General features: G+C 38.8%; 1 protein-coding gene across 1 annotated transcript in view; it reads right to left on the reverse strand.

The window, feature by feature from the left end:
* Positions 1-12,833, reverse strand: part of AVEN (apoptosis and caspase activation inhibitor) — a 194,966-nt gene that overhangs the window by 12,905 nt on the left and 169,228 nt on the right. The window contains exon 3 of the mRNA XM_022587552.3: positions 1,660-1,730. Within this exon, the coding sequence (XP_022443260.1) occupies positions 1,660-1,730 (71 nt within the window). The remainder of the gene's footprint in view (positions 1-1,659; positions 1,731-12,833) is intronic.

Genomic DNA, 12,833 nt, shown 5'->3' on the forward strand with positions numbered 1-12,833 from the left:
AAAAAAGAAGACCAAACCACTGGTACTAAGTGGCCCAGACCCACCCTGGAAGCCGCCTCTTCTGAGAATCCACACTCCAGCTACACTCCAGCTATGCTCCCAACTCTGGGCATAGCCTGGTCTTTCAGATCTCATCATTCTCCTGTTGTTCACCAGACAGAACCTACCAGAACATACTCATCCACCAAGGCCCATTCAAATGATCTTTATCCCATGCTCCTACTCTCAATCACTTCCAGCCCAAAGCAGCTTTCTCCCACAGTATTATGTTCATTCATTTATTATACCACTTATTTTATGTTGCATTCTTTTTCATTTATCATGTAAATATTTACCATCCATCTAGTATGTGTCAGCCACTGTGCTAAGGTAAGGGGCCTAGGGCGATGAACAAGCATGGTCTCTGTCTCATTCATCTTCCAATAAGCTACATCTAATAAAATATCTAATAAAGAACATGTGTTTTGATAAATAAAGAACCTTAGAATTATCTGAAACTCTCAGGGTAACAAAATGTTCTCTGATAGCCAACATGGTGCAAAGGAGTTGAAATGGGAGTTGTCTGGCTTTCACTGAATTCCTCCATGATCTGTGTTCGTCTGTTTACAACTTGTGCTAGAATTCTAAACCATACTCAGGTACATGCCCCAACAGACCCAAGCAAAAACAAATATTTTTAATTCCCAAATTTTTCTATATTATAAAACATACTCTTTGTACAGGAACAGGAAGTCATTTTACAAGTCACTTCCCTCCACTCTGTCTTTAAGTCAATGTCCGTCCCAAACAACTGAACGTGAAGCCAGCCCACCTGGGGGTGTGAGCCACCTACTGTGTGCGTACTGAGCTGACAGCGGAATGGGGAGGAAGGTCCCGCCCTTTATCCATCAGGTCTGCTGCCCGGCCTCCTGTCTGAAGCTGTGGGCAGGCTGTCTGATCACTGTATCAGATAGTATGCTCCAGCCCCGGAGTCGAAAGCAAATGCCACGCCAGCACTTACTCATCCTCTGTGCATTTTAAAAAGGGTGAGAATACCTGTCGTCTCTCGTACGGAAAGGTTCAGTGAAATCCTGCCTGGAGAATCATCAAAACTCCTTGGGAGGAAAATATGGCAGCAATACAAAGCAAATAAAGTGTGTGGGTGCTATGGATTCACTGAAAGACTTCTATGATACTTGTTCTTATTTTATAGCTTTATTCTCCTAATTATAGAAGAAGAGTTATTTAAAACTATAAAGTTAAGGATTTTCTTACCTAACACCAAAAACAGTGTGGGAGAAATAAATTAATTCTCAAGCCTAAGATGAATTTTCACAGAAAGGGAAAAGAAGGAAGGCCAAATGGCAAAGAAATCCACTCAAAATCGTGACTATAAACTTTCAGCCCTACAACCCAGTCTATATGAACTATAGTCATATATGAGCTATATAAGTAGTTCACATAGATGCCCAGGTATAAAGGTCAACTCTGGCTCCAAGAGCTTGTATAATTTAAGCTCCCTGAAAACTTTCTGAGCAATTTAGGTCACTGAGGCTGAACTGTACATGAATGACTAGACTCTCCTCTATGTGAAGTCTCCATCGCAACAACAATGTGAAAGGTGCTGGTCTCCAGCCTTGAGAAGAGCCAATCCACATTCCAGACAGAGCTTCACCTTACCTGTTTGGGGCAGGAAGCTTCACTATCCCACTCTTTCTCCTCGGCAAACCGGAACTGTGAGAAGGAGTCCCCTGGGAATAGAAAAAACATACAATTTTATGTCAAAGCTAAAAGGAAAACATTCAGTTCTCTCAATTTCCCTTTGGGAGTAAAAGTGCTGTTTCTGAAGAGCTGACCATCCCAAACTCAGTGATATCATTCAATAGAAGGTCCTGGCTTCCGCATCTTTCCACATCACCTGTGCACAGTGGGTACTTGAAAATACTACTGGCAACTGTATTCATTGCTTCATTCAACTCTCAATAAGCCACCATCCTACATGCTTCTTGAGAGACAACTGAACAGTCCAGGCCTGCAAACATGGCCATCTCCCCATATTTAGCATATTTTCATCTCATCTGCTTAATATATGCAAGGAAACTTACATTTATGATGTTGGGGGTGGGCATAAGCAGAAAAGGAAGGAGAAAAACAGAACTGAAGGAAAGCAGTTCTCAACTGATCCACAATATGACAGACTTAAAATATCTCTTTGAGGCGAGGTTACCAATCTGAACCATCACTCTAAAAATCACCTGGTTAGAATGTCAGATACAAAATAAAACTCAAAGAATGTGCATTAGATTAGTTAATGTGAATCATGGTGCACTGCTCTGAGCTCTTGGAATAAAGGAAAATGAATCAAGACAAACAAGCTTGACGGATGATTCCGTACAGCGAGCTTTGACACAAAGCTTATTTTGTAAATATGTACTCATCTGGTTATTTGCATTAAGAATAGCCAATTTATAAAGAATTACTTTTCCACCTAGCTTTCAGGATCCTCCAGAATGTGATCCTACCTCATTAACCCACATTTGCTTCCTATTTCTTGACTTCCTGCTCCCGAGAGCCTCTTTTCACATTCTGAACATACTTCATTTTCTACCCTATCCTCATTTCTTTTTTAATCCTTCTCCCTTGTCGGGAAGGCCCACACACTTCTACCCATTCATATCCTATTTATACTTTAAGACTCAGGTACAGGCCCACTTTCTCCTCCTATGATATCTCTCAGGTTATTTAACCATAGAATCCATTCTTTACTTCTAACTTAAAAGAGGGGGAAAAGAACTGAAGAATCCTGAATTAAAGAGACAAAGACAAAATCAGAATCTACACCATACCCCCAGCATTTCCAAAACACATGGATCATAACATTTTAACACTTGACAAGATCAAATTCTAGGTAAAAAAGACCAAGAACATCACTCTTTATCATGAGAAAGGGTAAAATCACTACCATTAGTCATTGGCAAATCAACCTTGATCCCTCAAAAATTATGATATAAAGAACCTGAGTAATATAATAATGTCTTGTCTGTGCACGTGGATGTATAAGTGTATTGTGATTATATGTGGGTAGTTTATAAATATTTGTGCAATATTAACATTTTAAAAGGACAATAGAAAGGCTACAAAAAACCTTTTAAAAAATCCTAAAATGTAGCAGTTAGACAAACCATATTTGCTGGTGATAAACATTTGTAGCACATATAGGCAAAGAGCCTGTCTCTTACATACAAAGAGAGCTTTTGCAAATCAACCAGAACAAAACCACCTAGTAGGAAAACAGGAAAAGGGGTGAGAATAAGAAAGGAAGTAAGGATCAAGGAGGAATAGGACAGCTTTACAAAGTCTGAGGCAAAGCAGTGAATCAGCTCAATCTCTGATTCTGACTAAAAGAAGCAAAAGTTAATCCTTTTTGGAGGAAAATGACATTATCAATAACCTAGAATTATCTCTACTATATTTTATACACAGTATCCAAAATTCAGGTTTATCAGGAGATGAGACCAAGATGACAGAAAACTAAGAGAGAGGGGAAAACAAACAAACAAAACCCAATCAAAAAATGGACAGAAGACCTAAATAGACATTTCTCCAAAGAAGACATACAGATGGCCAAAAAGCACATGAAAAGACGCTCAACATTGCTAATTATTAGAGAAATGCAAATCAAAACTACAATGAGATATCACCTCATACCAGTCAGAATGGCCATCATCAAAATGTCTATAAACAATAAATGCTGGAGAGGGTGTGGAGAAAAGGAAACCCTCCCACCCTGTTGGTGGGAACGTAACTTGGTGCAGCCACTACAGAGAACAGTATGGAGGTTCCTTAAAAATCTAAGAATAGAATTACCATATAACCCAGCAATCCCACTACCGGGCATATACCCAGAGAAAACCATAATTCAAAAAGACACATAGCGGGCTTCCCTGGTGGCGCAGTGGTTGGGAGTCCGCCTGCCGATGCAGGGGTCACGGGTTCGTGCCCCGGTCGGGGAAGATCCCACGTGCCAAGGAGCAGCTGGGCCCGTGAGCCATGGCCGCTAAGCCTGCGCGTCCGGAGCCTGTGCTCCGCAACGGGAGAGGCCACAACAGTGAGAGGCCCACGTATCACAAAAAAAAAAAAAAAAAAAAAAAAAGACACATGGTGCCCCAATGTTCATTGCAGCACTATTTACAATAGCCAGGACATGGAAGTAACCTAAATGTCCATCAACAGAGGAATGGATAGAGAAGATGTGGCACATATGTACAATGGAATAATAGCCATAAAAAGGAACAAAACTAGGTCATTTGTAGAGAGGTGGATGTGCCTAGAGACTGTCATACAGAGCGAAGTCAGAAAGAAAAATAAATATCGTATATTAACGCATGTATGTGGAATCTAGAAAAACGGTATAAATGATATTATTTGCAAAGCAGAAACAGAGACACAGACTTAGAGAACAAACATGGATATCAAGAGTGGGGGTGGGATGAACTGGGAGATTGGGATTGATGTATATACACTATTGATACTGTGTATAAAATAGATAACTAATGAGAACCTACCGTATAGCTCAGGGAACTCTACTCAGTGCTCTGTGGTGATCTAAATGGGAAGGAAATCCAAAAAAGAGGGGATATACGTATATGTATAGCTGATTCACTTTTCCCTACAGTAGAAATTAACATAACATTGTAAAGCAACTATACTCCAATAAAAATTAATTAAAAAAAAAAACTAAAAATAGAGTTGCCATATGATCCAGCAATCCCACTCCTGGGCATATATCCAGAGAAAACCATAATTCAAAAAGATACATGCACCCCAATGTTCACTGCAGCGCTGTTTACAACAGCCAAGACATGGAGGCCCTAAGGTCCAGTGACAGATGAATGGATAAAGAAGATGTAGTACATATATACAATGGAATATTACTCAGCCATTAAAAAGAATGAAATATGCCATTTGCAGCAACATGGATAGACCTAGAGATTATCATGCTAAGTGAAGTCAGACAGAGAAAGACAAATATTATATGATATTGCTTATATGCAGAATCTAAAAAAAAATGATACAAATGAACTTATTTACAAAACAGAAACAGACTCACAGACTTAGAAAACAAACTTATGGTTACCAAAGGGTCGAGGGTTGGGGGGAGGGATAAACTGGGAGTTTGGGATTGACATATAAACACTACTATATTAAAAATAGATAACTAACAAGGACCTACTATATAGCACAGGGAACTCTGCTCAATATTCTGTAATAACCTAAATGGGAAAAGAATTTGAAAAAGGATATATATATATATATGTATGTATAAGTGAATCACTTTGCTGTACATCTGAAAATAACACATTGTAAATCAACTATAGTCCAATATAAAATAAAAATAATTTTTTAAAAAAGAGACAATAGAAAAAAATCCAGTTATCAGACCCAGATCTTATGATTTGTAATGTAAAATTTTCAAAAATAGGAAAAACTATACAATCACAATGACATCCATGAAGTCATTTTTTTTTCCTTTTCCATTATGGTTTATTACAGGATATTGAATATAGTTCCCTGTGCTATACAGCAGGACCTTGTTGTTTATCTATTTTGTATATATCATTGTTTGTATCTGCTAATCCCAAACTCCTAATTTATCCCTCCCCCACCCCCTTGCCCTTTGGTAACCATAAGTTTGTTTTCTTTTTGTTTGTTGGTTTTTATAAATTTATTTATTTTTGGCTGTGCTGGGTCTTCATTTCTGTGCACGCGCCTCCTCTAGTTGCAGCCAGCGGGGGCTCTTCGTTGTGGTGCACAGGCTTCTCATTGCGGTGGCTTTTCTTGTGGCAGAGCACGGGCTCTAGGCACGCGGGCTTCAGTAGTTGCAGCACGTGGGCTCAGTAGTTGTGGCTCGCGGGCTCTAGAGCACAGGCTCAGTATTTGTGGCGCACAGGCTTAGCTGATCCGCAGCATGTGGGATCTTCCCAGACCAGGGATCAAACCTGTGTCCCCTGCATTGGCAGGCAGATTCTTATCCACTGTGCCACCAGGGAAGTCCCCATAAGTTTGTTTTCTATGTCTGTGAATGTTTCTGTTTCATAAATGAATTCATCTGTATCATATTTTAGATTCCACATAAGTGATATCATATGGTAACTGTCTTTCTCTTTCTGACCATGAAGTCATTCTTGATTGATACAAAATAAAGTATTCACATAAAAAATTCAAAGAAAAGAAGAAAATGTTTGAGAAAAATAAGGTACTTTAAGCACATTTTGTTTATAGTAGTCAAACTCCAAAACAACACAATTTAAAAATCTTAATAAAGTACACAGAGGCTAATTTTGAAAAATAAGCTGGTCAAATGACTATTAAAGAAAGCCAACCTCTCTAATCCTCTCATTGAAGATGAAAGTGTGTCCAGACTTGTCAAAATTATGACTCCTAGAATCAAGAGTACTTCTGGAAAACATGTTACCAAAATTCTCTTCTTATACTGAGACATGTACAGAACAATGGTGGTATTAGTAAACATGCTACTCCTGTATCTTGTACATCAAACATTTGGACGTGCAGGAACAATTGGAGACTTCCATTAAATAAGACAGTGTGGTGCATTCACAATGCATTCAATTCTGCTCCTGCTTTATTCTCTGGCTGAGAGAGTTCCTGTCTCTCACACTAACAGAATGAATCAGAATGAAGAAGTATAGAACGGAACCCAGTGAAGAACAGGGAAAGCCAACTATTGTTGACAATGGAACAAACATGGTGAAATGTGTCTTGCAAGTCATAAGCATTCAAAGTTTTGGTCACACTCACCAGCTGTGTGTTCAGCAAGTAATTACAGCACAGTGTAATGAACAGAACCAGAAAGCATAAAAGGAGTATAACACTTTCCTCCTCCTCCTTCAGCCAAAGACTAATTTCATGATGTATAAGAGGCTGTGGAACTGCCTTGCTGTGTACTTATACCATATCCTCAAACAAGATGGAGAAGAGCTAGTACCTATTACATAGGCTGCTTGAACAACAACAACAAAATCCCATAATATTCTACTTTGCAGATAAGAATACAAAAATAGCAGGCCTGCTAAATCCAATGATTATTTATTAAGAAGTAATTTATTCATTAGAATCTGCTTTAAAAAAGGGGGGGGGAGGATTTGAACAAAACTGATGTACCTGGAGAGTTCACATTTTTCCTACATAATAAAAAGTCCCATGTCATTCTATTCCAACAAAGCTGAAGTTGGTGTACACGCAGTGAAAGCTGAGATACAGGAGATACTGAAACAATTCTGTATATCTTGAAAGTCAACAACATTGCTCTACTGCCACATTTCTGGAGCCAAAATTAATGATGGATTTTTTTCAATCAACTAATTGTATAAAGCAGCAAAAATATCAGAAAGTTAGATATATGTGATCTTAAGCATGCTTCTGAAAATAATCAGAAAGAATGTTTCGAGCAGTGCACAATGCACGTGAAGAGATGTTCAACATCGCTAATTATTAGAGAAATGCAAGTCAAAACTACAATGAGATATCACCTGACACCAGTCAGACTGGCCATGATTTAAAAGTCTACAAATAATAAATGCTGGAGAGGGTGTGGAGAAAAGGGAACCCTCCTACACCGTTGGTGGGAATGTAACTTGGTACAGCCACTATGGAGAACAGTATGGAGGTTCCTTACAAAACTAAAAGTAGAATTGCCATATGATCCAGTAGTCCCACTCCTCGGCATACAACTGGAGGAAACTCTAATTCAAAAAGATACATACACCTCAATGTTCACAGCAGCACTATGTACAATAGCCAAGACATGGAAGCAACCTAAATGTCCATTGACAGATAAATGGATAAAGAAGATGTGGTGTGTGTGTGTGTACACACACACACACACACACACACATATATATACAATGGAATATTACTCAGCCATAAAAAAGAATGAAATAATGTCATTTGCAGCAACATGGATGGACCTAGAGATGATCATACTAAGTGAAGTAAGTCAGACAGAGAAAGACAAACACCATATGATATCACTTATATGTGGACTCTTAAAAAATTGATACAAATAAACTTATTTACAAAACAGAAACAGACTCAGACATAGCGAACAGACTTGTGGTTACCAAAGAGGAAAGGCTGGGGGAGGATAAATTAGGAGTTTGGGATTAGCAGATACAAACTATTATATATAAAATAAACAACAAGGTCCTATTGCATAGTGCAGGGAACTATATTCAACATCTTGTAATACACCATAATGGAAAAGAATATGGGGGGAAAAAAAGCAGTGCACAATGCTTCAATTTGGGGGATGCCTTCAATGAAACTCATGATCATCAAACAAATCTCCAAGTCTAGCAGTTAATGAGGAGATAAGTCTTCACCTAGCCTATTACCCAGTCTTTAACTAGTTACTCTTAGAGAGGACAAGTTTAATTGCGAGGGGCACCATTACCCTCGACTATTCCGGCAGAACTAGCCAAAGAGTATTGTGCTCTTCTACCCACCTCAGCCAAGCTGCCATCTATTTAGTATCACGAATGTGTAGGATGGTACAGTGACTGCAGGAACAATCTAACAGCAGACAGCGGTGAGCAATGAGAATGCCTGTATATCGTCAAAAGTAAATCTGGCCACTAATAACTTTTATAATAATATTTCAATAGTTTTGCTGAAATTTCAGATTTTTTTCCATGTATTCCAGCACATCCATTCTATGACAGAGATATTTAGCTTTAGCTTCAGCTGAATATGATTCAACACTTGACATTCTGGCCAAAATGTATATTTAATCTGCCTCCAATAGTGAATTACTAACATTCTATGAGATCATTTTAAAAATACAATAGTTTATGTAATGTACAGCATGGTGACTATAGTTAGTAATACTGTACTGCATAACTGAAACTTGCTGAGAGTAGATCTTAAAAGTTCTTGGGCTACCCTGGTGGCACAGTGGTTAAGAATCCACCTGCCAATGCAGGGGACACAGGTTTGATCCCTGGCCCGGGAAGATCCCACATGCCGTGGAGCAACTAAGCCTGTGCGCCACAACTACTGAGCCTGCACTCCACAACTACTGAGCCCACACGCCACAACTACTGAAGCCCGCACGCCTAGAGCCCGTGCTCCGCAACAAGAGAAGCCACCGCAATGAGAAGCCCACGTAGCGCAACAAAGAGTAGCCCTATTAGCGCAACGAAGAGAGCCCTGTAGCACAACGAAGAGTAGCCCCCACTCACCCCAACTAGAGAAAGCCCGCGCACAGCAACGAAGACCCAACACAGCCAAAAATAAAAACAAATAAACAAAATTTTTTTTAAAAAGATGTGTGCTTTATTAAATAAAAAAGTTCTCATCACAAGAAAAATAAAATTGTAACTATGTATGGTGATGGATGTTAACTAGACTTATCGTGGTGATCATTTTGCAATATATACAAATGTTGAATCATGATATTGTACACATGAAAATAATGTTATATATCAACTATACCTAAATTTTTTAAAAAATGTAGTTTTATATGTACTGACAAATGGAAAGATGCCCATTATCTCAACTGTTACATGAAGAAAATCAAGCTTTAATACAGTATGAATAAGATATATATATACACACACACGCCAATGCACATACTATAATATACACATATGTGTGTATATATCACAAAAATATTAATATATGCATAGAAATAAGTGGAGATCATTAGATAGCTATTTTAAGAATGATTCTCTTTCAGAGGGCGGGATTGAAGGAGACTTCCTTTCTGCATAATACATTTTCCAGTTGAATTTTCCTTTGTAAACAACAAACACATGTTATTTTTGGAACTGAGCCAAACAGAAGTAAGGAAATCTAGAAACAAAGCTGAAACTTCTTAAGGGCAAAGACCATCTCAGAATCCCTTGAAGACAAAACATCCATAGATCTCAAAAGATGGAACACCAGATGTCATTCATTCTAACCCTCACTTTACAGAACAGTAAAGAGCCTTAGGTCAGGACAGACTCAATGGCCTGACCAGCCAGTTAATGGCTGGACACCAAGACCTCTTGGCTCCTAACATTCATTATTATACCTATAACTAACAAAGCTCTTTCCACTGTTTCCACTAGGCTTCTCAGCCATCTGAGTTCCCTAGGACAATACAGATACTCAATAAATATTTTATGACATCTGATATACTACTATTTGACATGCTGACAATGTCTGAAGATTTGAAAATCCAAAAACAAAGAATTCCTCATTTTAGGAAAGGAATCATTTCAGGGATTCCTTTAAATAAGTACTTTTAAAAAATAAGAGTGTTTTTATAGCCCTCTAAGTACTCTAATAGGGATGGCGTCAGAGAAATAAAGGCGATACACCAACTGTCGCTGTGTGGATGATACCCAGGATTCTCACTCTGCCTAATTTCTCAAAACTAGTCTAACACAAGTCTCAGGATCAGTGACAAAGTGGACACTAAACTTGCTAGGATTCCAAAATACCAACATACTATCAAAAAACTTACACTTGAGTCATAAATAAGACAGCTTTGAATTTTAGGCTTACTCCTTCAGCCGCATCAACAAAAAAGAGCTTCCAGCCAAATAAAAGAACTTAACCATAAAGCTCTTCAGTGGAAGTTCAGGTGGGATGACAAGGAACAATCTTTATCTGGGCAAAGAAACCTGCAAAGACTTTTGGTTTCAACAATACAGATCAGATGTATACAAAGAGTGAGTACGAAAGATGGCAAATGTGCCCAAGCCTAAAAATACCCAGTTCCAATGATTTGGGAGTGGCAATTCCCATAACTGACATCTGTCCTAGGTATTTGGATCTTTTCCTTATAAAACTGGCCCAGACCGTTGTGGTGCGTCCTTTCGGAAACCAGCTCTAGAAAGCAAGAGGAATGTAGCACTATTTCTGGATGAGTACTTCATTTTAAGCTCCATTTTCCTGGCTCTTCTTTATCATGATCACCTTCCTTTAAATCCTCCACAGCCCTTAGAATATGCCCTTAACCAGGACACCATGTCTACGGGAAATCACAACTTTACAGGTTGACAGGTTCACAATCTTCATAGAAAGACACTATGTCTCAATGGTCAACACCACGGCTGCTATAGAAAATGAAACATACTCTTTCTTCTCTCTGAATTTCTCTAGCTCATCTATGGGACATGGCATATTTGGAAGGTCCAGGTAGATCCTAAGTCCATAGGCTGACACAGATCAATCCAGAGACAATCTACAGTTCAGCCTACAGGATATAAAAAGTCCTTACTACCCCCCACTTTCTAGCTTCTACGGATGAGCCTTTCTAGATGCAGATGTCAAGCACTTCAATATTTACCCTAAAACAAAGCAACAGCTAACATTTTGGTCTTTGTGAGGAAGATCATACAAGCCATGATGAATTTAAAAAGTTAGGTTGAGCCAAAAGAACATGAGAGGTAAGAAAATTCTCTCCTGCTAAACAGTGACCTATAATTAGCTTTCTCACCAGGTGTGCAGCCCCAAAGGCCCCTGAGCATCAAATATCCACATTGAGCATAATAGGACGTGCCTATCTTCCCAATACCCCTAAAAAGTGCTTCCCCATCTGCATGGATTATGTTGAAGGAAAAGCCAAATATACTCGGGTACCATAGAAGGGTTCTAGGCTTTATGAGTGAAGCAAGATGCTGACATTCTGGAATTTAGAATCTAACTTGTTTTCCCCAAAATAGTTGGCAAATCTTCTGTGTTAACCCTGTACTACAGGAGACAATCTAGTAAAATTTCTCAGATCGATGGTTTTCAGAAACAAGGCCAACATCAAACCCTGGCACAGAGCTCCAAGACGACAGCAGATTTTTAGACAAGGCTGAATAAATAATATAAAGATGAATCCTCAACACTCATGGTGTATATTTCCTCAAAAAGTGTTTAGTCCACCTAACAGCTTGTTTTTTATTTATAACCTACCTGACACCCCAAAGGTTGACTTTGTCGGTTACTGCAGCTGATGGAACCATCATACATATCATCTAAGGTTCCAGGTCTAACACGTTAAGGAGTAGACTGCCCTTTAGTCCCATGAGCAATCTTGCAAGGGCACACGATTCAATTCCAGAGGGAGTAAGTGAGAAAGAAAAATCAGATCAATGCCAAATCGTCATTATCTGGAAAACAGTCTGTATCAGTAGGATGCCATGCAGATTCAAACACACACTCGCACACACTTCAGTGCAGGACAGAAGAAGCACAGTCCCACTAGGACAACGACACTCTCCAAAGGTCACTGCAAAACTCTCAGTAACTTGGGTCCCACAGTGGAGCCAAACTTTCCCTGAATTTCCTGGCCCACCATCCGTTCCTCCTTACAATTTCATTTTCTTTCCTATACTGAGTACTTTTTTGAAAGTCAATTTATCCCTATTACCACTTACATCTCTCAAACATGGTATTTTCTACCTTAATCTGCCCAAGTTTTTTTCTTGCAATTAAAAGTATTCCATCAAGGTGAATGTTAATAATTAAAATCCCCAAACACTAATCCCATGATGAAGCATACGGCTCAAAGCATGTCCTCAGAAAATACTGTGGGGTTTGTGAGAGAAAATGCCTGAAGCCCTTTCTATCAGGAATATGAGGTTGCTTTCAATTTGTTGTTTACTGGCTAAATGTATGCCAGAGACTCATATATTAAGGGAGTAAGAAGTCTTACCTATTCTCTTTGATTTGTCTCATTATTTTCTTACTATATGTTAGCTCAGTTCATTGAAATTATTTTTCTGATACTAATTCACATCTTCTTAGTATAAAATCCAAATTCATATACATACCTTTAGCTACTGACTGGCCTT

The sequence above is a fragment of the Delphinapterus leucas genome, chromosome 2, assembly GCF_059928025.1.
Source record: "Delphinapterus leucas isolate spDelLeu-1000000601 "Yukka" chromosome 2, BTC_Dleu_Yukka2, whole genome shotgun sequence".
Classification (NCBI taxonomy): Eukaryota; Metazoa; Chordata; class Mammalia; order Artiodactyla; family Monodontidae; genus Delphinapterus; species Delphinapterus leucas.